The 24636-nt window shown below is 41.1% G+C and overlaps 2 protein-coding genes and 1 non-coding gene across 4 annotated transcripts; 1 reads left to right on the forward strand and 2 right to left on the reverse strand.

Annotated features, from left to right (window-relative positions):
* Window positions 1–175: 175 nt before the first annotated feature.
* Window positions 176–290, reverse strand: trnal-caa (transfer RNA leucine (anticodon CAA)). The gene is made up of 2 exons: window positions 253–290; window positions 176–221 (listed from the first exon to the last, which is right to left on the reverse strand). It is a non-coding gene; the product is annotated as a tRNA-Leu (tRNA).
* A 3280-nt stretch (window positions 291–3570) lies between these two features.
* On the forward strand, window positions 3571–9115 carry serpine3 (serpin peptidase inhibitor, clade E (nexin, plasminogen activator inhibitor type 1), member 3). The gene is made up of 7 exons (XM_034304701.2): window positions 3571–5653; window positions 6265–6492; window positions 7069–7284; window positions 7402–7600; window positions 7689–7789; window positions 8723–8809; window positions 9003–9115. Exons 1-7 carry the CDS (start codon window positions 5332–5334, stop codon window positions 9113–9115), a joined length of 1266 nt encoding a protein of 421 aa, XP_034160592.2. The 5' UTR covers window positions 3571–5331.
* A 2447-nt stretch (window positions 9116–11562) lies between these two features.
* ints6 (integrator complex subunit 6) lies at window positions 11563–24292 on the reverse strand. 2 transcript variants are annotated; one of them, XM_034304768.2, is made up of 18 exons: window positions 23808–24292; window positions 23637–23714; window positions 20781–20930; window positions 20515–20604; window positions 20089–20272; window positions 17844–17963; window positions 17398–17546; window positions 15899–16051; window positions 15552–15684; window positions 15304–15398; window positions 15120–15230; window positions 14777–14983; window positions 14561–14687; window positions 14303–14445; window positions 13824–13992; window positions 13370–13732; window positions 12576–12669; window positions 11563–12467 (listed from the first exon to the last, which is right to left on the reverse strand). In XM_034304768.2, exons 1-18 carry the CDS (start codon window positions 23916–23918, stop codon window positions 12374–12376), a joined length of 2571 nt encoding a protein of 856 aa, XP_034160659.2. In that variant the 5' UTR covers window positions 23919–24292; the 3' UTR covers window positions 11563–12373. The 2 variants fall into 2 exon arrangements, with proteins under 2 accessions (XP_034160659.2, XP_034160660.2); XM_034304769.2 differs by having other exon boundaries at window positions 20781–20962; window positions 23637–24292.
* Window positions 24293–24636: the final 344 nt, after the last annotated feature.

The raw sequence follows: 24636 nt of genomic DNA on the forward strand, positions 1-24636 counted from the left end.
AAATGTGTTCATCCTTGTTTTTAACTTTATTTATTTAATATTCATATTAAATATTGGATGTTATCATCTTCGATTTACTACTTAAATACACAAATCCATTTTAAAATCCTTGTTTTAACTTTATTTATTTAATATTCACACATGGGGGTTTTTATCAGAAAAAAAAAATATGACATGTCAGAAGTGGGATTCGAACCCACGCCTCCATTCGGAGACCAGAATCCTCCTTTAACCAGGGGAAGGTCTGAGAACCTTGAGTCTGGCGCCTTAGACCGCTCGGCCATCCTGACACAGTAGAAAAGCCTGTTCTCCTTTTTTCCACCGGCTTACAAACACAATATCAGGCTTGCTGACCTGAAACGCCTCACAGTGCACAATAGTCTGAAAAGGATTCTGTAACAGTTCTGTAACTCTGCCTGTTTTTTTTTTGTTTTTTTTTGCGCATTTTCACACTTGTTTGGAGAACAGGTTTATCCCTGCATGCTTGTTTTCACACAGATGTCATTAAAGCCACACTAAAACTTCTAGACTTCAGCCACAAATGTATTCACAGTGATTGTGAACAAAAAGATAAACACATCGCATCTCTTTTGTGAAACATGGTGGTGGTAGTGTCATCAAGACATGTGTGGCTCCCAATGTACAGTAACTGACTGATGTGGTTTTATAGATGGTACAAACAGTGTCTTGCGTTAATAATCAGTGCATTTCTGTGAAACCCATGAATTAGTTCTGGTGCAACCAGGTTCCATCAGAAGTCACATAATTAGTTGAATAGAGTTGACCTCTGTGCAATTAAAGTGTCACATGATCTCAATATAAATACACCTGTTCCTGGAAGATCCCAGAGTTTGTTAGAGAACATACCTAAACAAGGAGCTATCAAACCAAGTCTGGAAAGTTCAGGACAAAATTCTGGAAAAGTACCAGCCGTAGTTAAAATAAAAAAACAACCTCAAACGTTGAACATCACACAGAGTGACACTGAATCTATGTGGCAGGTGGGGACGTTGTTTAGCGGGATTCTGCAGCGGGAATGTGGGAGAATGAGCCAATTAACATGGCGCAACTGATTCTTATTTGTGAATGGGTATTTAAAATGCTTTTCTCTCTCTCTCTCTCTCACACACACACACACACACACTCTCTCTCTCTCAGTGAGTGGGGCCAAAGCATGTGTGTCGTGTGAACTGAACTGAACTGAACTGAACTGAACCAAGATGCTGGAAAGCTGCCGATTTTCCATTCCGTTTCCTTTTGTTTTGCCTTTTTTGATACCATACGGCGCACAGATAATAATGAACACTCACCTGTCATCTGACTCTGAGTCTGCCGAGTTCTTGAGATGCATTTTGCTACACTGGTGCCAAAATCCAGGTATATACAGCTCAAAGAAAGGAATCTGATGCCCTACTTCTGGTTGGAGTTCTCATCGGTTGAGTTCGCTCGCTGCTGCTGGGGCCCCATATGGACTGCCTGAAGAACCGTTTGGATTGCTGGGGATGGTGCCACCTGGGGGCTGAGGAGATGGCTTGGGGATCACATATGGGGAGCTGTACTGTACTGTACTGTACTGTAATGGCTTGGGACTGCGATTGCTGTAGTGGCTTTGGGGCTGCAGTTGCCACAAGCACCTTCGTACTCAGGACTCCATCAGTGGACAGTGGATAGATTTTAACGAACCGGACTTCTTGCCTAAAACTGTGTTAAATTTACTGGTCACACAATTGCACTATTTGTCTATACAGTACACAATAATAGAAGGGATTTATTTATAATCGCACTATCCATTGCACCCAGATGAGGATGAGTTCCCTTTTGAGTCTGGTTCCTCTCAAGGTTTCTTCCTCATATTGTCTCAGGGAGTTTTTCCTTGCCACCGTCACCTCTGGCTCGCTCATTAGGGATAAATTCACATCTTTACAGTATATTTTTTGTGAATCCATTCATTTCTGTAAAGCTGCTTTGTGACTATGTTCAATAAAATTGAATTGAATTGAATTGAATCTCATAGACAAGGATTCCAGTCCTCTTGCCCAGGTTCTCCAGTCGCTAGCATGGATGAAGGACCAACAGCATCAGACACTTCTGAATCTGACTAAAGAGAGATCCTGACTAAAGTGGTGGATGCTGGGGCAGGAAAATACCTGTGATTTACCTTATAACTGGCACTGAGTTCAAATCCCAGCACCACCAAACAACAGCTACTGTGACCTTGAGCAAGGTCCTTAACACTCAGTTGTATAAATGTGAATTGCTCTGGATAAGGGGCCTCTACTAGATGCTGTAACCAATTAAATACTTATTGCATGTTCATTGCTAAAGACTAGCCAAACACTACATGGATCTGGTTCATTAAGTTGATGTCTTACAGTCCAGTGTGTCATTTGCCTGAAGGTTTAAACAGAGTTAACACATCAGACAGTAGTGATGTAAGACATAAGAGATTTGTTTAATCAAGAAGTCTTGGGCTGGACGAGTACATGAGTACACATATTAAATTAATGGTATGCAAACCATATTGTTACCAACACACACACACACACACACAGTGTAGGTGTGCCTTTGTTTCAGTCGCTCTTAATCCCCTAAGCGTACCTGGCACGTCACTACAGCGACACCGGCTCTGGCGCCGCTGGCCTCCATTCCCACTAATCTGGAAATAAGGACATGAGACAGGAGGGTGTTACTGCTTGATATTACACTGATTACAAAATGAAAAAAAAAATAAATTAAAAAAAGTATGATGTGTAGTTCTATATAATAGGAAGATAATTAATAGTAACTCTACTTTATCACACCACCATGTCGCACCCTCAAGTGTTTCATTTCTTACTGAGAGTATTTCATAATTCTTCCTAAATTTCACCAAAATATTTGTAGATCTATACATGAACTGCAATATGGTGTTACTTACAGGTTTTATGTACAAAATTAACTTGTATATTTGCCAGATAAACAGTCTAACTTGACCATAGAAGCTCTTTTTTCCCTTTTAACAATGTAAAATACCATTAAGGTGTTTTTTTTTACTTTGACTGAAGTGAAGGCCACATTTTAACTTGAACTAAAACCAGCAAAAATGGATGAATTCTAACAAAGAATGATTTTTATTCTTCGTAACGAACCTTTTATTGCTCGTTGGTTTATTTCCGCCATAATTCAGAGGCTTATTCATGCTCAAATCACCGTGGTGCTCCTCTATCAAGTCCTTAAAATTCCAAACGTTCTTGGATGGAATGCTGGGAATCTCCATTGATGGAAGCCAAATCAGCTCTACTAATTAACATAGCCTGGGTAAGGATTCAGAAAAGAACCCAAATGCCTTCCAGTTCGCAATATACCATGGGAGAAAAAAAAGGATTATTAAGTATTAGTAAAAAAAAAAGTATTTTTGCTTCCTTTAAAGCTCAGTGTTAATAGGAGTCATAATTAGATGTTCTGGTTTTCAGACTAGTGCATAAATTACCTTCAACTAAAACACTAAGAAGATAAATCTAAAATGTTAAATGCTGTTTGTGTTCAACTGGCTTCTGTGATTTCTCAATAAAAATAATACCTTTGGTCCTGAATATTTGGAAAATGTGTGTGTGAGAGAGAGAGAGAGAGAGAGAGAAAGAGAGAGACTTTATTTTCAGATCAAATATGGAATTAACAAACATGGAACAGAAACGCAGACACAGCCCGTCCAAAAGAAAAGCCCACTTGTGTAATTAAGTAACTTCCCCTCATTTGTAGAACCGGAGCCAAGAGGCATGTGTGTATGCATTTTTCCCAGCTCGAGCACGGATTTGCTGCTCAGTGGTTCAAGCCTTCCGCTGCCTGTCTCCTACTAGTCCCGGGAATTCTGACTGAGTGGTACAGATGTCGTCGGCTCCCTCTTGAAATGGGGTCTCATGACCAAGAACCTCCTCGTTAGTCGTTACGTTCACTTCAGAAGAAACAACACAGTTTTGGAATTGTCAGTGGTACGGGTGCTGTGAATATCGCAAATCTATAGCCAGGTAAGATGCTTGAATCTGAGTTGGTGGACATCCAGGTCATGGGATTTAATTGCAGAAACAGTATATAATAGGCTTGAATAACTCAATAGATAATCCATTAGATAATTGCGTAAAAGTGACCAACTGGCTGCTGGTCGAAAGAAACATTAAATATTAAATGTCAAATATAACATAACCCTGTAAGTCCTTCAATGGTGTTTTTTTTTTTTTTTATACTGATCTGCTTCCAGTGTTCATGCTATTTGTGAAATTAGCAAATGTACTAGGGCTGTTTTCATGGACAAGTTCACTGACTTCTGCACCAGTGTTCCAACAGTTTTCAGGAGAAAGTAGCTAACAGTCACCAGACAGGGTCATATGGTGTCACTGACTAATTTGCATATTCACTGAGTCATCATGATCATTTGCATACCAGCAAGCAAGTTACATGAAGAAGGAAGATTTTCCTGACACTTAGAATAGAATAGAATAGTCTTTTCTAAATTATAACATTTCTTACAGGAAGAAATCTTTTGGTCATGGCACCACAAACGAAATTAATTTCTATAAAGAACACAGACAAAATGAAGCAGTGGTAGTGAGTAGTTGAGTAACATACACATAGGAATAACTCACTTTTCTCACGTCAGTGATTAGTTGTCAAGAGCAATAGTGATCAGTGATTGGTTGTCAGGAACAATGGTGATCAGTGATTGGTTGTCATGAACAATGGTGATCAGTGATTGGTCTTTGCAAACAATGGTGATCAGTGATTGGCCTTTGAGAAAAATGATGATCTGTGATTGGTCAAGGAGAACAATGGTGATCAGTGATTAGCTGAAAGAGAACAATGGCGATCAGTGATTAGCTGAAGAGAACAATGGTGGTGAGTGATTGGTCAAAGAGAACAATGGTGGTGAGTGATTGGTCAAAGAGAACAATGGTGATCAGTGATTGGTTGAGGAGAACAATGGTGATCAGTGATTGGTTGAGGAGAACAGTGGTGATCAGTGATTTGTTGAGAACAATGGTGATCAGTGATTGGTCGATACATACAGTGGTGACCAAAGTCATCAAGTTGGCAACACTGTACTGCACCCCCTATAAACAACTATTAATATTCTATTATAAAAATATTTTAAAAATTAAAAGTAATTCACAACTGCTGTGTTTCTTTGCAACTTCCTGAGACCTTAGTCTTACTGAATGGCACCTGATAACTATGGAAACAAAGTTGCATTGTCAAAACAGGATGTAGGTTGTGAAAAAAAGTTAGTTTAGCTTATTTCCGATTATTTCTTGGTCTTGATATGTCAAGGTCTTTGTAAGAGATCTTTCTTTTATTAATATGTCTGTTTATTTCATTCCAGAACCCACTGACCGTTGTCAAGTGTTTCAGGTGTTCACTGCGGCCATGTGTCGCCTGCCCATGACCTCCTTCTTTCTCTGTCTTTTGATGGTGGAGCAGAAAACATGCAATGGCAATTCAGTTACTAATTTTGATGTTGAGTTCAGCGTCAGCCTCTACCAAGCACTCGCTGAGAAAGATAACAGCTCCAACTTGATTGTGTCTCCAGCGAGCATCTCACTGAGCCTGAGACTGTTGCAGCTCGGAGCAAGGGGCAACACGTTGGCACAGCTTGAAAGAACCACAGGATATGACATCAACGGTGAGCCAAGAGTCTACAGCACCTCATGTTTTTTTGTTGGGTTAAAGGGATTGTGTCATTGAATCATTGCCTTTTGAGATACCATGAGAGGACACCTCAGTTTTGGTTCTTGAATGAGTTCTAATATGGAGTCATGACCTGTTTCAGAGAGGTCAAGCCATTAGGTCCTTATTTAGAGTGTCTGTTCTGAGAAGAAGACATGATAATGTGCTGGTAATGTTAAATGGCAGCTATAATGGAATTTAGAGATGCCAAACAAGGCACTGTTACAAAATCAATTATGTGTCGATATCATGACTGTATGCTCCGTTTTGTTAGAATTGAGTTTTAGGAGATCCAGTGTCATCCATTCTTTAAGTATATGGAGGGGGAAAATGAGGGCAGGAGGAGACAAGAAGGTGGTTTAGTAAACAGGTACAAGCCCTGCAGATTTTAGTGTGTTCCCTGTGGGGTACTCCAGGACCAGGGCTGGGAGCTTGTGGTTTAGTATAAATGAGAGGCACATCAGTGAAACTCAAGGCCATGTTTCTTTGACCAAGTGGACCAAGGAATAGGTAGATAGTGAATGCCATAGCGTAAAGTTTTGATAATATAATTCTCTATGCCCATAGACCCTAGTATCCAGGAGGCTGTATCGCAAACCAGATGTGACCTGTACAATTCTAGCCAGGGTGCTTGGCTCCAGTTTACTAACACCCTGCTCATCCAGAGTGGCATCCAGCTTCGGCCAGAATTTACCCGAAATGCTCTGCAATGGTGCAACAGCAGCCTCATTAGTGTGAACTTCAGCCTTCCCAATCACACACAAGGTCGATTCCAACAAGCGCTGACAAGCAGAGGTGAGCTGAACCATCCCCATGTCAGTCATAATGGAGTTAGGAATCGAGTTAGGAATAGTTGGGGAGAAGGATCACAATCAGAAGCTCCTCTTACTTCCTATTTAACTTCCTATAACTTTCCATCTGTCTCTTTTCTCTGTCCCTTTCTCTGATTAAATTTCTGCTACTATTCAACAACGTCTATCCAAGAATCATTAGTTGGGAGTCTGGCCACGTGTGATCTACGTGATACAAATTTTTGAGTATCAAAGAACAAAAGCTAGTGCTAATGTGGTATTCTGCCTGGCAGTACTAGCAAGTGATTGTCATTAGCCTTGCTAACACTGGTTGACACTCTTGCAAAACTGTACTTTATACCACAGTGCTGTTAAATTCTCAATTCTGATTGGTTAGAAGGTGTAGAACAGCAGCTCCAACCACACCTGCAAATCACAGGTTTATATTAATGCACTTATTCTCATACATTATTGTTCTTGGATTTGAAAAAATCTATAATAAAATGTAAGTGATAGCAGGAATGAACTTGCTTTGTGGATGCTTTTTTTTTTTTTTTTTTTTTTTTTTTTTTTTACTGAGATGGCTTGCTCCAAGCAGGTGAGGCAAAAGAAGAAGTCATGGAGGCCTCATGGTGGGCCAGTGTGCCTCATATGGCATTGCTGAGCTCAGTGGACTTCCAGGGCACCTGGCAGAAACAGTTTCTGTTCAGAGGGACACAAAATCTGCCTTTCTCTTTGGCTAATGGCAGTACCATCAAAGTGCCCATGATGTACCAATCGACGGAAGTAAAGTTTGGTGAGTAAGCTTGTGTTTTTGTGCTGTTTTTCATTTGTCATATTATAGAAACGAGTCATCTGCCACAACACTAAATTAATTTGTACTTTCCTGTACCACATCCCGTTTTTCTTGCAGGTCAGTTTCATTTGCCATCAGATCAGCACTACTCCGTCCTCGAGCTGCCCTACTTTGGCCAATCCCTAAGCCTTCTGCTGGTGATACCAAGTGAAAGGAAGACTCCACTCTCACTGTTTCAGACACAACTCACCGGCCGCACTGTGGCATTCTGGGATACAGGACTGCGTCATACCAAAATGGACATCTTCCTCCCAAGGTGGCATAGTACTGAACAAACAAAAACAGCCTACGACGAATTGCGAAATCATCGTATCTACTAGACTTACTATGGCTGTGTGTTTCAGGTTTAAACTGCACTCTCAGCTCAACCTGAAGCCCGTTCTTGAGTCGCTCGGCATTTCAGATGCGTTCAATCCTCTTGCTGCTGACTTCAGAGGTATATCAGGTAGATATGCCGAAACCTTGGATAATGTTGTACATCTCCTTGATTTGGTTATTATTTCACAAATAGTTTTCATTTACAATTCAGTCTGCTATCCTTATATAGTCAAGTCCATAAATATTTGCATATTGACAATGTTATACATATTTAAATGTCTAGTATGTTGGAGTAAAAATTAAATAATTAAATAAAAACTAAAATAAAATTCAATAAAAACGAGCCATCGTTAGGCTGCAAAATCAAAACAAACTCATCAGAGAGAAAGCACAAACACTAGCAACATATAATAAGTTTAATAAGTTGGGATTCAACAATAAAATGGCAAAATGGTGATCTCATGAACATCAAAAGGCCCTAAAGACCACGGAAAACAACTGTTGTGGATGACAGAAGAATTCTTTCCCTGGTGAAGAAAAAAACATTCACAACAGTTGGCCAGTTCAAGAACACCCTCCAGGAGGTAGATGTATCTGTGTCAAAGTCAAGGAGGGACTCTTGGGTATGTGCCAACTGGCAAACCAATATACCACAGTTTGGGATGCTTCTGTGCTGATATCAGTCTGATCCCGTTCTCATTTACTCATAAAAATGCTCAGGTGTCAACATCTGATACCATCTGATACTATATGATGTAATCTTAGGGTACATGCTAATGAGCAGACGACATGAAATGACTACAGCGTCTTCCTACAATACAAGTAACCTGATAAAACATCTTTATGGTGTTTAAGTAGTATGTTTAATAAAGAGGCCAAAGGCAGCTGACCTGAGGTTCTGACATGGATGAAAAAACATGTATGGTATCAATGCATCCCTAAACACAATATTATCAAGGACACTTCAAACTACCTTCACTATCATTTCCATTGTGAGCAAACAAATGTTAGATGAACAGAAACGCTAGTATACGTTCTGAACATTTTTAATGTCTTGCAGATACAGAGGGCTTCTACGTTTCAGAGGCCATCCATAAAGCCACGATAGACGTGACAGAGGATGGAACTGCAGCAGCGGCAGCCACGGGTAAGCGCAAAGTGTGACAAATTAATTCAACAAAAACAGTGAATTCTGGGAAAATGACTAGTTTTCCAATTATTACTGAACATCTTTTCTTTATTGTGCTTTATAGGACTGGAGTTTGTGCTTTAATAATGCTTAAGTAAGGATGCTTTAATCGTTGGCAAATAGTAATGCCTCCACATGTCCTCCTTTGTAGCCATGGTGCTGTTGAAAAGATCCAGAGCGTCCGTGTTCAAAGCGGATCGCCCATTCCTCTTTATCCTACGGCGTGTAAATGGAGGTAAGGGCAAATTCCTCTTCATGCTTTAGCCCGTCCATACATCTCTGCATGCCTGAGAAACTGTGTTCCAACTTTTGTCTTAAGATCATCTAGTGCTAAACTTGTTTTTTTCCATATTTCATGGATGAACTTGAAAAGGGTGTGGTCACTTTAGTACTGAACTAGCTTTTATTATTTGCCTTACTTTTACTGGCACAATCCTATAGTATTATACTATTTAACTATAGTACCTTTTTTAATATATATTGCTTCACACTGTAAAGCTGCATTTTAAATGTATACAAAATGCAATAGTATTTAAAATTATAATTATTGTTGGAATTGTAATTTTTTCCTATTAGTTTTGTTATATTTCCACAATGGGATTCCATGGCAGTCCATTGTACTGTTTTTATGAAATTTGGCACAGACATAAGGGACAGTCTCAGCTACTTTCAGAACAATTGTGGTGTACGCTACTCTAGCATCACCAATAGGTCATGTTTGGACTCGGCAAAGCAATGTCGTAGAAACACAATTCCACTTTTCTTTGATTCTTCTGCTTCATCTTCAATGAACACCATGATGTTAATTTATTAACATGGTAATATATTATGGGAATATTGCTATTTACATCTAGATCTGTTAAACAACTTAGTACTTGGCACCTTTTGTTTGAACCCACCCATCTGCCAAGTGATCAAAAATATTGGACCATGTAACTGACAGGTGTTTCTTGTTGCCCTGTTAGACTGAGTGTTTAAAAAATTAATAGCTCTGAATGTCTACTCTTGGTATGAGCCCTGGGTTTCTTTTTACTCTTGGTATGAGCCCTGCATTTGTTGTTAAAAAGGATAAACCAACATATAGACCAGAGAGCTGACTAAGGGAGAAAAGCAAGCCATTTTGAAGCTGAGAAAAGAGGGATAATCGATCGAAGCACTGAGCATAGCCAATACAACAATATGGAATGTCCTGAATAAGAAAGAAACTGCTGGTGTATCAACAACCAGACATCTGACAGGTTGGCCAAAGGAAAAAAAAAAACAGCAGTTGATGACAGAAATGTGGTGAGAGCTGTGAAGAAAAACCCAAAAATAACAGTCAGTGGCATCACCAACAACCTCCACAGGGCAGGGGTGAAGGTATCACAATCCACCATTTGAAGAAGCCTTCAAGAGCAGAAATATAGAGGCCATAACACAAGATGCAAATCACTCATCAGTAGTAAGAATCAGAAGATCAGATTGGAATTCGTAAAGAAATACAGAGATGAGCCACAAAAATTCTGGAACTGAGATTAACATCTACGAAAGTGGTGGAAAGGCCAAAGTGTGGAGAAAGAAAGGATCTGCTCATGATCCAAAACATACGAGTTCATTAGTCAAGCATGGTGGAGGTAGTGTCATGGCTTGGGCTTGCATCGCTGCTTCTGGAACAGGCTCATTAATCTTTATTGATGATGGAACTCATGATGGTAGCAGTAGAATGAATTCAGAAGTCTACAGAAACATTCTGTCTGCCAATTTACAGAAAAATGAATTCAATTTAATTGGGAGGAACTTCATCATGAGGCAAGAAATGACCCAAAACACACTGCCAACACAACAAAGGACTTCAACAAGGGAAAACGTGGAAGATTTTAGACTGGCCAAATCCATCAGCAGACCTTTAAACAGTGTTTCACCTCCTGAAGAGGAGACTGAAGGAAGAAACCCTTCAAAACAAACAAACAACTGAAAGAAGCTGAAGCCTGTAAAAGCATCACAAACGAAGAATGCAAGAGTTTGGTGATGTCAGTTGGTCGCCAGCTTGATGCAGTTATTGCAAGCAAATGTTTATTGTTATTTACTCTAAGACTCTCTGTTCCAATACTTTTGCTCAGCAAAAAAAAAATTGGATGGTCTACCACCAAAGGTGCCATGTTCCGAGTTGTTTAACACGTCTAGATGTAAATATCAGGAAATGAAAGCTGAAATTCTGCTCTATCGTCTCATTCATCTTTTGATCTCAAACCCAAATGTTTTCGGTGTATAGCCAGAACAAAAGAAATGACCTTGCTGTTCCAATACATTTGGAGGGGACCGTAGCTGTAGGTCATTTGTGTTTAGCTTCCTCTGTAATTAATAAGACAAATATCAATTTATTTCTGTTTTTTTTTCTTTCCTTCAGGTTCAGTGCTGTTTATAGGGAGAGTGATGAATCCAGCAAAGGAGTAGAATAAATACTGCACACACTGTCTACAACATGCACACAAACACCCAGTAACACACACACAATCACACACACACACACAAACCTGATCTCTCTCCTCCCTCATGGGTGGCTGGGGTGAAAGGTCATTTGAGGACCAATAAGAGGGATTTGTACATATTTGTAAATAAACATTTGCAGTCACACATTTATTAAAAATATGCATTCGCTTTTCCTGACTGAAATTCTTTTCCTTTTCAAGTTCACCTCTTACACAAACGAAAACTCAGTGTTTACAGCAAAAAAAATGTTTATTTCGAATAGTTCTTCACAGTATAAAATAGAAATTTTCTTCAACAACATACAAAAAAAAAAAAAAAAAAAAAAAAAAGTAGTAGGCTTTCACGAGAAACGTCCTTTAAATAATACTTTAACTTTCCGTATTTACATTTGTACAACTTGCACAAAATCGTGTATATAAGCGGAGCTTGAGTGCTTGGTCCCTATGACGAGTCGACAGATCGCTGAGATGTTGGTGTGAAAATAAGATAAGAGGAGTGATGAAGATGAAGGATGGATCCAAAATGAAAAGAAAAGAAACTGTTGATGGGAGAATTGAGACTTTCCCAGCATTCCATGGACAAAAGACATTTTCATAAAAAAAGGGAGTTATTATTTTAACTGTTGTTAAAGGAACTTTAATAATGTTCTTGAATAAATTCGCACAGAAGGAGAGAAGACCATTGGTTGTTAAATTAATGATGGCTTGACCTCTGCGTCTCCTTGAGACCAGGTCAGATGTCCAATTTAGAGCCAATTCTCATGACTGTCCTTATAAACAGACATTTTTTTTTTAAATTCTAAGGCAAATTTCGTTAATTCAAACTCAATAAGGATTGGGAATTCTTTTTAAGGGGCAATGCACTTGACAAATCCATTCATCTTTGGCATAAAACAGGAGAGATAAAGAGATCAGAGAAGCACAGGAAGTGGAAACGAAGGGGAGGATGAAGAACGGAAAAGGGGGAGGGGGGGATGGGGGTGATATTCTCTACCTTTCCCCTTTGCCCTGAGGTGTGATTATACAGAAACGCTCGCCGTGTGATTGTCTGCGATTAGAAGCCGTCCAGGTGGTTCATGCTGTTTGCTCGTAAGTGGATCTCTTCCAGGAAGTTCTCCAGCTGCTCGATCAGCACTCGCTTTTTAAATCTGAAAATAAAAGAACTGGATCTAAAAAAAAAAACGGATTGAACAGGAAATTCTATCATTTCACTTATAAACCAGGCTACACACTACTTTCCCTAGAGTGCTGCGTACCTCGCTGCCTCTTTAATGATGTTCTGCAGGAAGATGAGTCTCGTTTCCAGGCTGCCCTGGATCTGCTTCAGGAGGTAGAAGATTCTCTCATAACCTGCAAGAGGAAAGAAAAAGCAGAGAGAGAGAACAGAGAGAGAATAATGTCCTTTAGACTTCAAGGAGAGCACTTCATATAAAAAAATATACACTTTGTAAGTTATACAGAAACGTCAGTTAGACTTAATTAAGTGGACTTCATATAGAAGGGAGTGTTACACCACTTGATAGAACACCACTTTCCATTTTTTTTTAAATTTGGAAAGACAGAACATGTTATTTTTATACTAATATGGGCATATACAATGAATAAGCACACTTCACCAGAATTAAATCCCCAGTAAATCACCAGAATTTCCCCAAAATCCTGATTATTTTAAGACTGTTGGCATAAAAATATTTAAATAAAAGCTAAATGATAGTTTCTTCACTGGTCCGTAATTATTTTTTCCTCATGAGATTAATATTTGAATTCGAACAAAATCCAAAGCCTAGATCTTTGGTTTTTATGATCCGTGCAAATTTATGCATTTTTAATTTAATCTATCACGAGAGATCGCATAATATTCCGAACAGCGATAAATCGTCAGCCAATTAAACGTGACGTAAAAATGGGACGTCATCACATACCTACACTTCACTCATCAGTATTGTTTAAGGAAGACTTTTCTTGGGGCATCTAAGAATTAGATTTTCTCGTATCTTGCTTTTGTGTATTCCACATTTGGTTGAATAAAGACCCCAGCAAGTGCACTTACGCCGGCCCGGCTTCCTGATCTCCCTGGTGATGAGGACGCGGAGCTCCGCGTTCAGCTCGCGCCCTTCCTCCCTCCTCGTCCTCTTCAGCTCCTCTTCCTCGGGATTGCGTCCTCCGTTCTGCTGCTCGGCGTCCTCTTCCTCTTCCAGGTGATTTGCGTCGAGGTTAGGGGGCAAGGGTGGCACTTCCTGGGACCGTTCAGGGGACTCGAGGCAGCCCACGTGATTGGAGTCTGGGGCACGTTCCAATTCGACGTGGCCTACGTGGTTGGAATCAGGAACCCGTTCCAAATCGAGATGGCCCGTGTGGTTGAGCACTGGCGCTTGCTCCAATTCACTGTGGCCCGCGTGATTGGCGTCCGGAGCTGAAAGCGATGAAAACGTTAAGAATAAACATATGACTTCTACAGAAATTATTATTTTGACAGTAAATAGTGTGTGTGTGTGATCCCTCACCTCTGGGTGGCGTCTTATTGGGCGGGGTGTACGCACGTCCCAGGCGCAGTAATGGCGACATGCACCTCCTCCTTTTCGGAGCGCCAGTAGGCGGGCTGGTATCGATGGGTCGCTTGCCTTTTCCCTGAGTCCCAGTCACAAACTCGTCTGCTTCATCCACCATCATCGCCTGTCCGTGAGACAACAAATCATTATTCAGCTTGTTTATATTATAAAGCACAGACACACACAGACAGACAGGATCATGACAGCACACTACAGTGAGTCCTAAACATCACAATATCTATCTATCAATGCTGGTTTTCTATTGAACATCACATTATCAGTGGGGTTTCCACTGACAGACGTGGACAGTGACACAGACAGAGACAGACAGAAAGAAAGAGAGAAGACGGCACTTAAACAGATTTGAAAGAAATTAATCGAGCCACCCAAAGATACACACCGTAAAACGCCATTAACTGAACAACAGATTGTACCTTCTTGTCCAGTTTGAAGGGGTTGCCGAAGGTGTGCAGCCGCTTCGGTTGGTCTGGGTCCGCCTCTCTCAAGGGGGCGGGGCTAAGTTTCAGGAAGTCCTGATAGTTGCCCATCTGTGCTATGGGCACGCTGTGGAGCTGATCTAGAAGAGAAAGATACACACATGTAAAGATGGACTGGATAGAAATACAGACAAAGTCTTTTTTTTTTTTTTTTTTTTTCAATTTATTGAATGTTCATTATTCAAAAAGTGTCACCTTGGTCTTGGCCCTTCAGCACACACATGCTGGTGTTCAGGAGGTTTCTCCTCATGCGGCTCAGCTGGTCCAGCAGCTGAATCCTGGGTACGTCATACGGGTTCCGCAGACCCTGTGGCTTCAGGGCCTAAACACACACACACACACACACACACACACTTACAAACTGCTATAATGAGTTGAATTAATTAATAAACAATTGAATGTGTGTGAGACCTTGTTGAGCACAGCTAGCTGGAACCCTGAGAACTCTTTGGGGTTGATGTCGAGCGGCCCATCTCCCATGATGCCGTGCAGCAGCTGTGCAAAATCCTTTCTGTGAGCTAACGAGATAGCAGAGCCTCGGAGGCGGAGCTTGATCCCCATATCAGGCCCCGCCTTCTTCCCTACCAGCGCGCACACGCGGTCCGCCTCCACCTTCGCCTGGAACACAAACACACCCCAACGTGCAGGTCAGAGAGCACACGCGACACACACTTTGTCTTAATGAAGAAAAAAAAAAAATACAATTTGGATTCAGGGCAATGAAAATGGCTTTCTGGGAAATTCTGAGAACTACCTGCTGGCTGAGTTTCTTCAGGTATGACGCAACGCTGTAGCTCAGGCCGTACTCCATGCTTTCGGCCAGCAGGTTCGGGGCTCCCATCATCCTCAGTGCCTTCCTCAGGGGCTGAAAGCATCCGAATGAAGTTTACACACGAGTAGTGTGTGTGCACGTGTGTGTGTGTGTGTGAGGTGCTCACCGTGATGTAGTATGGCGGCATGGTCTTCAGGTAGCTCTCGAAGGCCTGACGCCATTTCGGAGTGGGCTTGAATTTGTGCACTCGAATCAAGTCGTCTAGAGACGGACGAATCGAGACGTGACTTCAGAGCACTTATACAGTGCAGAAAAAGCGTGTCGCCATGGTGACATTTCCGTATATTATGTTACTAATTCTTTAAAGGGCGCACAAGAGAGGAAGTAGGGCACGTGGTGCGTAAAGGCACTTACCCAGGAGGGGCAGCACCACAGGGTAGTTGTAGGGCATGATGAAGAGGTTGACACAGCTGAGCGCCGTACTCGCCTTCAGGTAGCCGAACGGCTGCCCGAGCTCGCCGTACTTAGCGCTGTTACTTACGTAAACCTGAACACAATGTTTAAATTAAGAAAACGAACACGACACACACTATTTCCTACAGTGTGTTCATAAAGAATATGTTTATGTGATCTAAATAGTGAAGATAGTATGTGATTTGAGAGGCGTCCACACTGACGGTGTAAAATGTTAATGTGAAAGTCCATTTGAAACACAGTGATGGTGTGTGTGTGTGTGTGTGTGCATTGTACATGTGTGTTACCTGCCAGCAGGTGTGTGGTGACTTCCTCTCCAGAATGTACTGCGTTAGAGGAGACGGCTCCAGCTCGTACTTATCGAATGGGACCTTATCTACGACCATGGGCTCCGCCTCCATGCAGGAAAATCGCACCTGTGGATGGGCCATTCGTGGTGGCTGTGCACACAAAACACGCACACACACACAAAACACGCACACACACGCGCATCAAACCTGTGCTGGAGCTACAACGGCGTTAGCTTGATGCTAATGTAACACAGAAATTATGCAGCTAGTGGGAAGCACAACAGAGATTTATTTGCCGGCTCAAACACTCATTTATCAAACTTTTAGTAAAGTTGTGTGTTTTTCTAGGCCAAACCAAACTACACCTTGCCAAACCTGCCAGATCAGTGAACTCACGTTTTGATAAACGCCAAGCCTAAACTGTGTCAGAGTGCAGCTGATTTACAGTTAGCCACACCCGGAAAACACCATAAAAGGCAACGCTCAACGGGCGCTGAAAATAGCAAAATGATGAGTAAACAGTGAAAGGAGCGCCTCCTAAGCCTCTTCCAGTAATGCAGCTCAGCCACTGCAGCACGTCGTCTACCGCAGACACACACTAAGGCCTCCTCCTTTTACAGGGCGTCGTTACTTTTGCCCTAATTGAACGGCTAATATTTTTTTAATCTTAATTTTTGGAAGAAGTTTTGTATAAATGTGTAAAAGACAAGTATAAAACAGGTTCAGCGTTTTTAGACAACACACTAATTTACTACGGGTGGATCGATTCAATTCACGACCCTGGCTTCACAATTTGATTCGATTCTCTGAATATTTTGAACCAAATTTGAATGAAGATAAAAAATGACGGAAAAAACTCATTTTTTTTTTTTTAATTTCTGAATCATAGACAATGCAAAACGATGCATTTTTTTTTGTCTCTATAAAACTAAATAAATCAAAAATTGCTACGAACAGAGGTTCAATATTGCAAACAAAATGTAGTACAGGTTCATTATATCTTAAAAAATAAATAAATAAATTCTCCTAAATAGTTGATTGCATAAACAAAGTCTCCGACCCAGGGAAAATGATCAATTGAAACTCATTTTAAGTGGAAATAGAGCTCCAAAGTCGACTAAAATGCCTGTTTTCTTGGACACTGTAGACTGCAGAGGTGCAGGATGAGAAAGCTACTTTTAACTCTATGGGATGCACAGATTGGGACCTCTAGTGTTGAAACAGTGCAACTGCATTAGACGCATAACTACAAGAACGCCGATTACCACTGAGTGAATCGCACATTCCCATGATGCACATCATCACGCATTGTTAAAGCTCCTTATACTTTATGTATTTGCATTTGATTTGAATCCAAAAATGGTATTTTTTGCTAGCTAGCCATTTCCTTTTAGATTTTTCGACTTAAAATATTTTTATTTTACCTTGTCCCCAAGTGAGTGGGTGTATGAGTGTGTGTGTGTGTGTGTGTGTGTGTGTGTGTGTGTATGTCTCACCAGAGTGGGGGAGTTCTGGTCGGGCCAGAAGGACTCAGGAATGGGCCAGTGGCCAACAGGAACCCCCGTTTTGGGATTGGGCCGCACGTAAATGAGCTTATGGCAGCTGTGCCACGGCTGGGGACCGGATTTAACATCTGAAGGACCATCTGGGGAGGAGAAAAAAAAAAAAAAAAAGTACAGAAAAGATTTAAACCTTTATTCTAGACCACTGTCATAATAGAGAATGGATTTAAACAGCTCCTAAAATAAACATATAATCACTACGATGCGTTACTACGAGGAGGAATTACGATAATTATACAGCTCAGTAAGGAACGAATCACTACTGTACATGCTACTGGAGAAAAATAACCAACGATGGGGCTGTTAATGAGCTGGTACTATTCTACAGGAAGTTCACACTGTAATGTCTATAAAGAGTCACGAGTGAGAACCTCTTTCACCTTCAGCAGGGTCGGGGCCCGTCTTCTCAAAGTTTATCACGACTCCGCTCTGGATCTTCTGCACCAGAGACTCCAGGCACTGGTTCAGCATGCGCTGAGAAAACACACTGTACGAGCGGCCTACACACACACACACACACACACACACACACACACACAAAAAAACACACACACACACACACAGAGATACAAAAACACACACAGATACAAAAACACACACACAGAGCAACAAACACACACACACACACACACAGAGAGCAACACACACACACACACACACACACAGAGCAACACACGCACGTGCACACACAGAGCAACACACACACACACAGAGCAACACACACACACACACACACACAGAGCAACACACACACACACACACACACACACACACACAGAGCAACACACACACACACACACAGAGCAACACACACACACACACACAGAGCAACACACACACACAAAGCAACACACACACACACACACAGAGAGCAACACACACACACACACACACACACAGAGCAACACACGCACGTGCACACACAGAGCAACACACACACACACAGAGCAACACACACACACACACACACACAGAGCAACACACACACACACACACACACACACACACACAGAGCAACACACACACACACACACAGAGCAACACACACACACACACAGAGCAACACACACACACAAAGCAACACACACACACACACACAAAGCAACACACACACACACACACAAAGCAACACACACACAAGCAACACACACACACACACACACAAAGCAACACACACACAAGCACACACACAGGGCAACAAACACACACAGAGATAGAAAACACACACACACAGAGCAACACACACACACACAGAGCAACACACACACACACAGAGCAACACACACACACACACAGAGCAACACACACACACACACAGAGCAACACACGCACACAGCAACAAACACACACACACACACACACACACACAGAGCAACAAACACACACACACACACAGAGCAACAAACACACACACACACACACAGAGCAACAAACACACACACACACACAGGGCAACAAACACACACAGAGATAGAAAACACACACACAGAGATAGAAAACACACACACAGAGATAGAAAACACACACACACACACACACAGCAACAAACACACAGGAGAGACATTTTTAATCACAGAAAATTATATACCGATTATTTCTATTTAGTCTAATTACATAAAAGTATCTTAAAATATCTAAAAAAATCTATTTTAACAAATTAAAATCCACAGAAGCTAACGTAGATGGCCCAAAACCTAATATTAAAAAATAAATAAATAAAATTATTCAATTGTGTAATCACTACCACTGACATACTTTAAATAAAATTTTAAAATTAATTCTAAAGAATTTAAGAACGTTTAAATCTCTGGCGTTGTGTTTATACTGATGGAACTGGAGCCCATTTAAATATAAAGAGCAGCAAATAAACTGTATTCAATAAATAACAGAAATTATTCATTAGAACGAGGCATTGCTGATTTAGTGACAGTGAGACTTTATCTTTTTCATAATAAATAATTTTTTATGAAACGTATTTTAAATACGCGTCTTCATTCCGAAAGCAAAAACAAAAGTAACTACTGATTCGAGTAAATAAACACAAAATAAAATCAATTAACGCAATGACATTTATTAACTACACTTAATTTTAGCAATAATTTTTAAAAATGTAGTGATTTTATAGTTATTATTAATTTTATTTTTTAGAATTAATACATTTATAACAAACTGAAAGACAGAACTGTTGTTTCATCCAGTCACACAGTCAGCATTGCTCTTTCTCTCTCTCTCTCTCTCACTCACACACACAAAGCTAGTTCCAGTATTTTCTTGCAATAGACGGTAAATTGACCCGCCTCTCTTTGTTCAGTGTGTGTGTATGTGTGCGAGTGTGTGAGTCAATCAGCCACATCACTCAGCAGTTTTATTTAATTCATCACCGAAACAATTTAAGAACTGCCTCTAAACCGCTGTTTAAATACCCCAATGTCATTTTAATACACAATTAATACGCAATGTCATTTTGCGGCATTTTTCAGTATCTCACAACTAATATCTGCCAATACACACGTTTACGTGCTAGTTTCGGAGATAAATCGTGCTAATTACGAATTAAAGGTTCAACCCAATAAAAAAAAAAACACTTTTCAAAGCATATAACATTAAACATTCGAGAAGACTCACCTCCTGTCACCTCACACATGGGCGTCACGGGGGAGGGGTCGGCCGGGACTCCGCCCACTGGCTCGGGCTCCAAAGGGGCGTGGCCTGAAATGCGAAGCACCAGAGAAAAAAGGCGCTGGTCCCAGCGGAACGGCTCCTTCGTCAGCTCGCTGCCCGGTAACGGGGTCATCAACGGTAAATGCAGCTGGATGGAGGGGAATAAAAACCGAAAGGCGTGGACATTGAGGAAAAACTAAAGCTTTAAAGCTTCTAAAGGTGCTAATGCTTTGGTTTTTCTGTAAAGGGAAAACAGACACCAGCCATCTCTACTACTTCCTGCCTCTGTACACGTTTAACGTCTCTATATACGTTTAACGAGAGATCGTGTATGACAGGATAAGGGGAAACTGTGGTTATATATTTTTCAAGTAATAAATGACATCATACCTCGTCCTGCACTCCTGCAGTGCCTGTCAGTTTGCTTCCGTCCGTAATCGCCACTATAATGGCAGGCTCCAGGAAAAACGGGTTTCTTCCCTGCAGACAGACAGACAGACAGACAGACAGACAGACAGAACGTATGTACGTACATACATTAGAGTGACTGCTTTCAAATCAGCAAAAAACGTGTTCCACAAAGCTCAGTAAATTCAGAGACAGAAGCAAAGGGGTCATGGGTGTCTCCACTTATCCCCCCTGCTCAGATACCGTACCTGCCCATAGTTGTCTATCCCTGACACTAATCTGTTCAGGTTGAGCAAATCGAAAGCGGCCCTTAAAGACTGGCCAAACGACGTTAAGCCGACAGCCTGCAGGTTCCTCAGTTCCGTCATGAAGATGGCGTGGCTCTCTTTCCATCCGGCCTGAGAAGAGAGACAGAGAAGGACAGCCAGATCTTCCCGGAATGAGAAAACGGATTCACTGACACGGGTTTACCACAAGAACAGTCATTTTAGTAACAGAAGCTTGCAAGAGATCAGCTTAATTAATAATATGACATCTATATATATATATATATATATATATATGTATGTATATGTGCTCCGATACTGATAGCAATCTGGACAAATTTCGCGATTAATAACGCAACTCAAAGCGAAGCTGTGTGAAAATATCAAGAGGAGGAACCCTATTCGATCCTAGATAGCTAATGCAGCTAGCTAATGCACTTCGTTTTAAATCAACTCGCAACCTTATAAACAACGAGTACATGAACAAATGCATTGTTTACTATTTCAACCAGGGAAACAAACATTTGTGTGTATATTCAGGGTTTAACTGGAACCACCAGTTAAACCCTGTATAAAACGCAGACACTAAAAAAATTTACATGCTTTGCGTAAGTTTGTTCAAAGAAATCCGTCCAATTTTAAATAAATAAGCTACAACGTGCAAAACGGTGAAGTCGTGAAGCTATTTATTAATGCTACGAGCTCTACTCTACGGCCTTGCTGTAAAGAGAGGTGAAGGAGTCTCCAGCGTCAGCACTCTGTAACAGTCAGAGGTGTTAAAGTCTAAGTCTTCCGCAACGGGAAACGTTCACACTACGCAGTTTCTTGGTAACGTGACAAGCTGCACTTTTGTCGTATTGACTTCAAGAGAGCGAAAACGTAAGTGAGAACAGGAACTAGCTTGTTTTAGTCAGAGAACATTAAATGCAACTATAAACAGTTAAAAAAAACTATGATATTGTTCATTAATACATTAAAAATTATGTGGCTATTGGCCGTGTTATAAGAGGAATAAAGCATTTCTTGACTTTCCGACTGTTTCAGGAAAATAATCCACTTCAGGATGATAACAGTAACTCCACTTTTTCACGTTTTCTATTTCTGGACGCATAAATTATGACATAATTCAATGCAAATCGCGTATTACGGTTTACGTTTTCGTTTACACGGGCGTACGATGTCTGCCAAATTTCAAATGGAACAGTAAAGTCCATTTCCCATTGCGTTTCTCATGTCTTACGAGTATTGAAGTAGTAATAGCAGTAATAGGAGCCAAAACTCGAACACAGTCGCGATTCACTTTGCATTTGCGATGCCTCACACAGGAACCTGTCACTCAGTGCTGGGGGCGGGAGTAATACCATGGGGCGCGTTTATATTTGGAGAAATAGTGAATGGGAATGCCGGCTCTTTTTATTGCGCCAGATCGTTTGGCGCACTTAACTGTGTCATTTTTAATATTTGCAATTGAACGAAGATGTGTAATGTTCATGCTTCTTTAACAAAAACAAAAACAAAAAAAGAGCCGATTCTTTCGGCTCCCAAACGGCTCTTCATTTAGTCACATTCTGGCTTTTACAATTCAGCCAAATTTAGCAATGTTTTCCCCTATGATTGGTATGCGTGCACATATAGCCTATCACTTAATTCAGTGTAAATTATACTAAACCTTATAATTTTCAGAATACCACAATTTTACACTATGTTTTGGTATAAAAACCTTAAAATAATGTAAAAATATCAAACATATTATCATAATACACATATATTTTACATATTATTTCTATGGAACTCTCCAAAACACGAACCATTCCAAACAAATCACACTCGAAACGGAACACGGTGTGAAATATACTAAACATAAAATAAACTACAGTGTGCAGATTTGGATGTACAACCCTTATATACCTGTGAAGGTAGTTAGTAGACCCGATTTTTATCTTACAGACTCTATGTTCTGTCTTTATGTTATCAGAACACGTCCAGGTGCTACTTCGTGTGCGACTGTCACTCATCGCGTTTTCTGACCCTGAAATTAAGGATGATCTATTCGTCATATTACTCGGGCCACTTGCACTCTTGTGCAGGAGTGAAGCACTGGCACAATCCTCTGCACGCTTTTCTTCTTGACTGCGACTGACGTCATTTCCAAATATAAACGCGCCCCGTGGTATTACTCCCGCCCCCAGCACTGAGTGACAGGTTCCTGTGCGAGGCATCGCAAATGCAAATACAAAATGAATCGCGACTGTGTTCGAGTTTTGGCTCCATATGCGACGACGAGGAAGTGAAATAGTAAAAGGGGTGACTGCTATTACTACTTCAATACTCGGAAGACATGAGAAACGCAATGGGAAATGGACTTTGCTGTTTCATTTGAAATTTGGCAGACATTGTACGCCCGTGTAAACGAAAACGTAAACCGTAATACGCGATTTGCATTGAGTTGTGTCATAATTTATGCGTCCAGAAATTGAAAACGGAATTACTTTTGAAATTTGTCCAGAAAATACTTCCATATTCCACATTCCCAGGTCAGCAGATTAAACTAAACAGCATTAAGACCCTTCATAATCCTCACTGGCTAATTATCACCCTGTCTGCCCTGCATAGTGCCATCGCAGGGAACGGTTTTGTCCCTTGCCGCCCACCGTAGTCCTCTTGCTCCTCACAGGAGAACAAAATGTCGGCCATGTTTTGAAAGAAACATCGCTGCTTGTCGGAATGTTTCTCACACCTCGGGCGCAATAGCTGGACATTTCAAAAGTAAACGACTCAAACGGAGTATAAAAGTTGTGTTTTTGAGTCTCTGAGGAGAAAATGACACTAAAACACTACCTTTATCCCGGCAGGAGCTTCCTCGAAGGAAACTAGCATGTATCTGTCTCCTCTGCTCGCCGGATCCCTACTCCTGAGCTGCGTGGAAACACGAAAAGAATCAGGGGGAAAAGCCACAATGTGCTCGAAAAAGCTAATGTTTAATGTTTAGTTTTTCTCCGTGTTAGTTACCTTGAGGAAAGTCTCAACAGCACCCTTAGCTATGTCCAGATAGGTAGTGCCCAAGTGGCAGCGCTGGTTCATGGAGGCGGACGTGTCTATCAGAAACAGGATCACAGGCATCGTGCTGCTCTCCTCACACCTCCTACATGTCACTGCTAATCGGCCAAAGGGAGGCAAAAATGAGCCGAAATGTCTCTTTTGTTCTCCTCCTGTCGCTTCTGTCAACACGCCGCTAGCTAGCACTCATGCTAATGCTAACTGCCTTTACACATCCTCAAAAGTGTACAAAACAGTCAGCTGAATGTAAACAGCAGCCCCGCTGCGCTCTAAACTGGAGTAAAGCTCATAAATAAACCCTTGGGTGGGGAGAGATTAGTGATACACAAGGGTCAAGAAGTGTCTTTTGGCAGGAAGTTGGAAAGATAAGCCTAACTTTCATGTCGGTGCAACTTAAAGACTGGAAACCTCTTTGGCCGTTCACTTCTTTTAACTCTGGGCTCGGGCCAGGCCCCGCCCCTGCGCCCCGACGTCACCGCATATCATCAAAACAACTGCGCTGATTGGTCCATTTTGGGGGACCTTATTATCATATGCAAATCACGAGCGCTGTATGGTAATGATGGGGATTCCGATTCTTTTGTGTGAGTCGAATCATTCGGTTCAGCTAATCAGTAAGATGATTCACAAAATGCTGGAAAAAAAAATAATAATAAAAGTTTGTGATATTTTGACCTGTGATTGTTCTTTTTAGGGCTGAAACAGTTTCATGAAATCTGATTTCACCTTTTAATACGCATAACAGCATTGCTTTTCACTGCATTTTCTAAAATATACACAC

The sequence above is a fragment of the Pangasianodon hypophthalmus genome, chromosome 5 (assembly GCF_027358585.1).
Source record: "Pangasianodon hypophthalmus isolate fPanHyp1 chromosome 5, fPanHyp1.pri, whole genome shotgun sequence".
Taxonomy (NCBI): Eukaryota; Metazoa; Chordata; class Actinopteri; order Siluriformes; family Pangasiidae; genus Pangasianodon; species Pangasianodon hypophthalmus.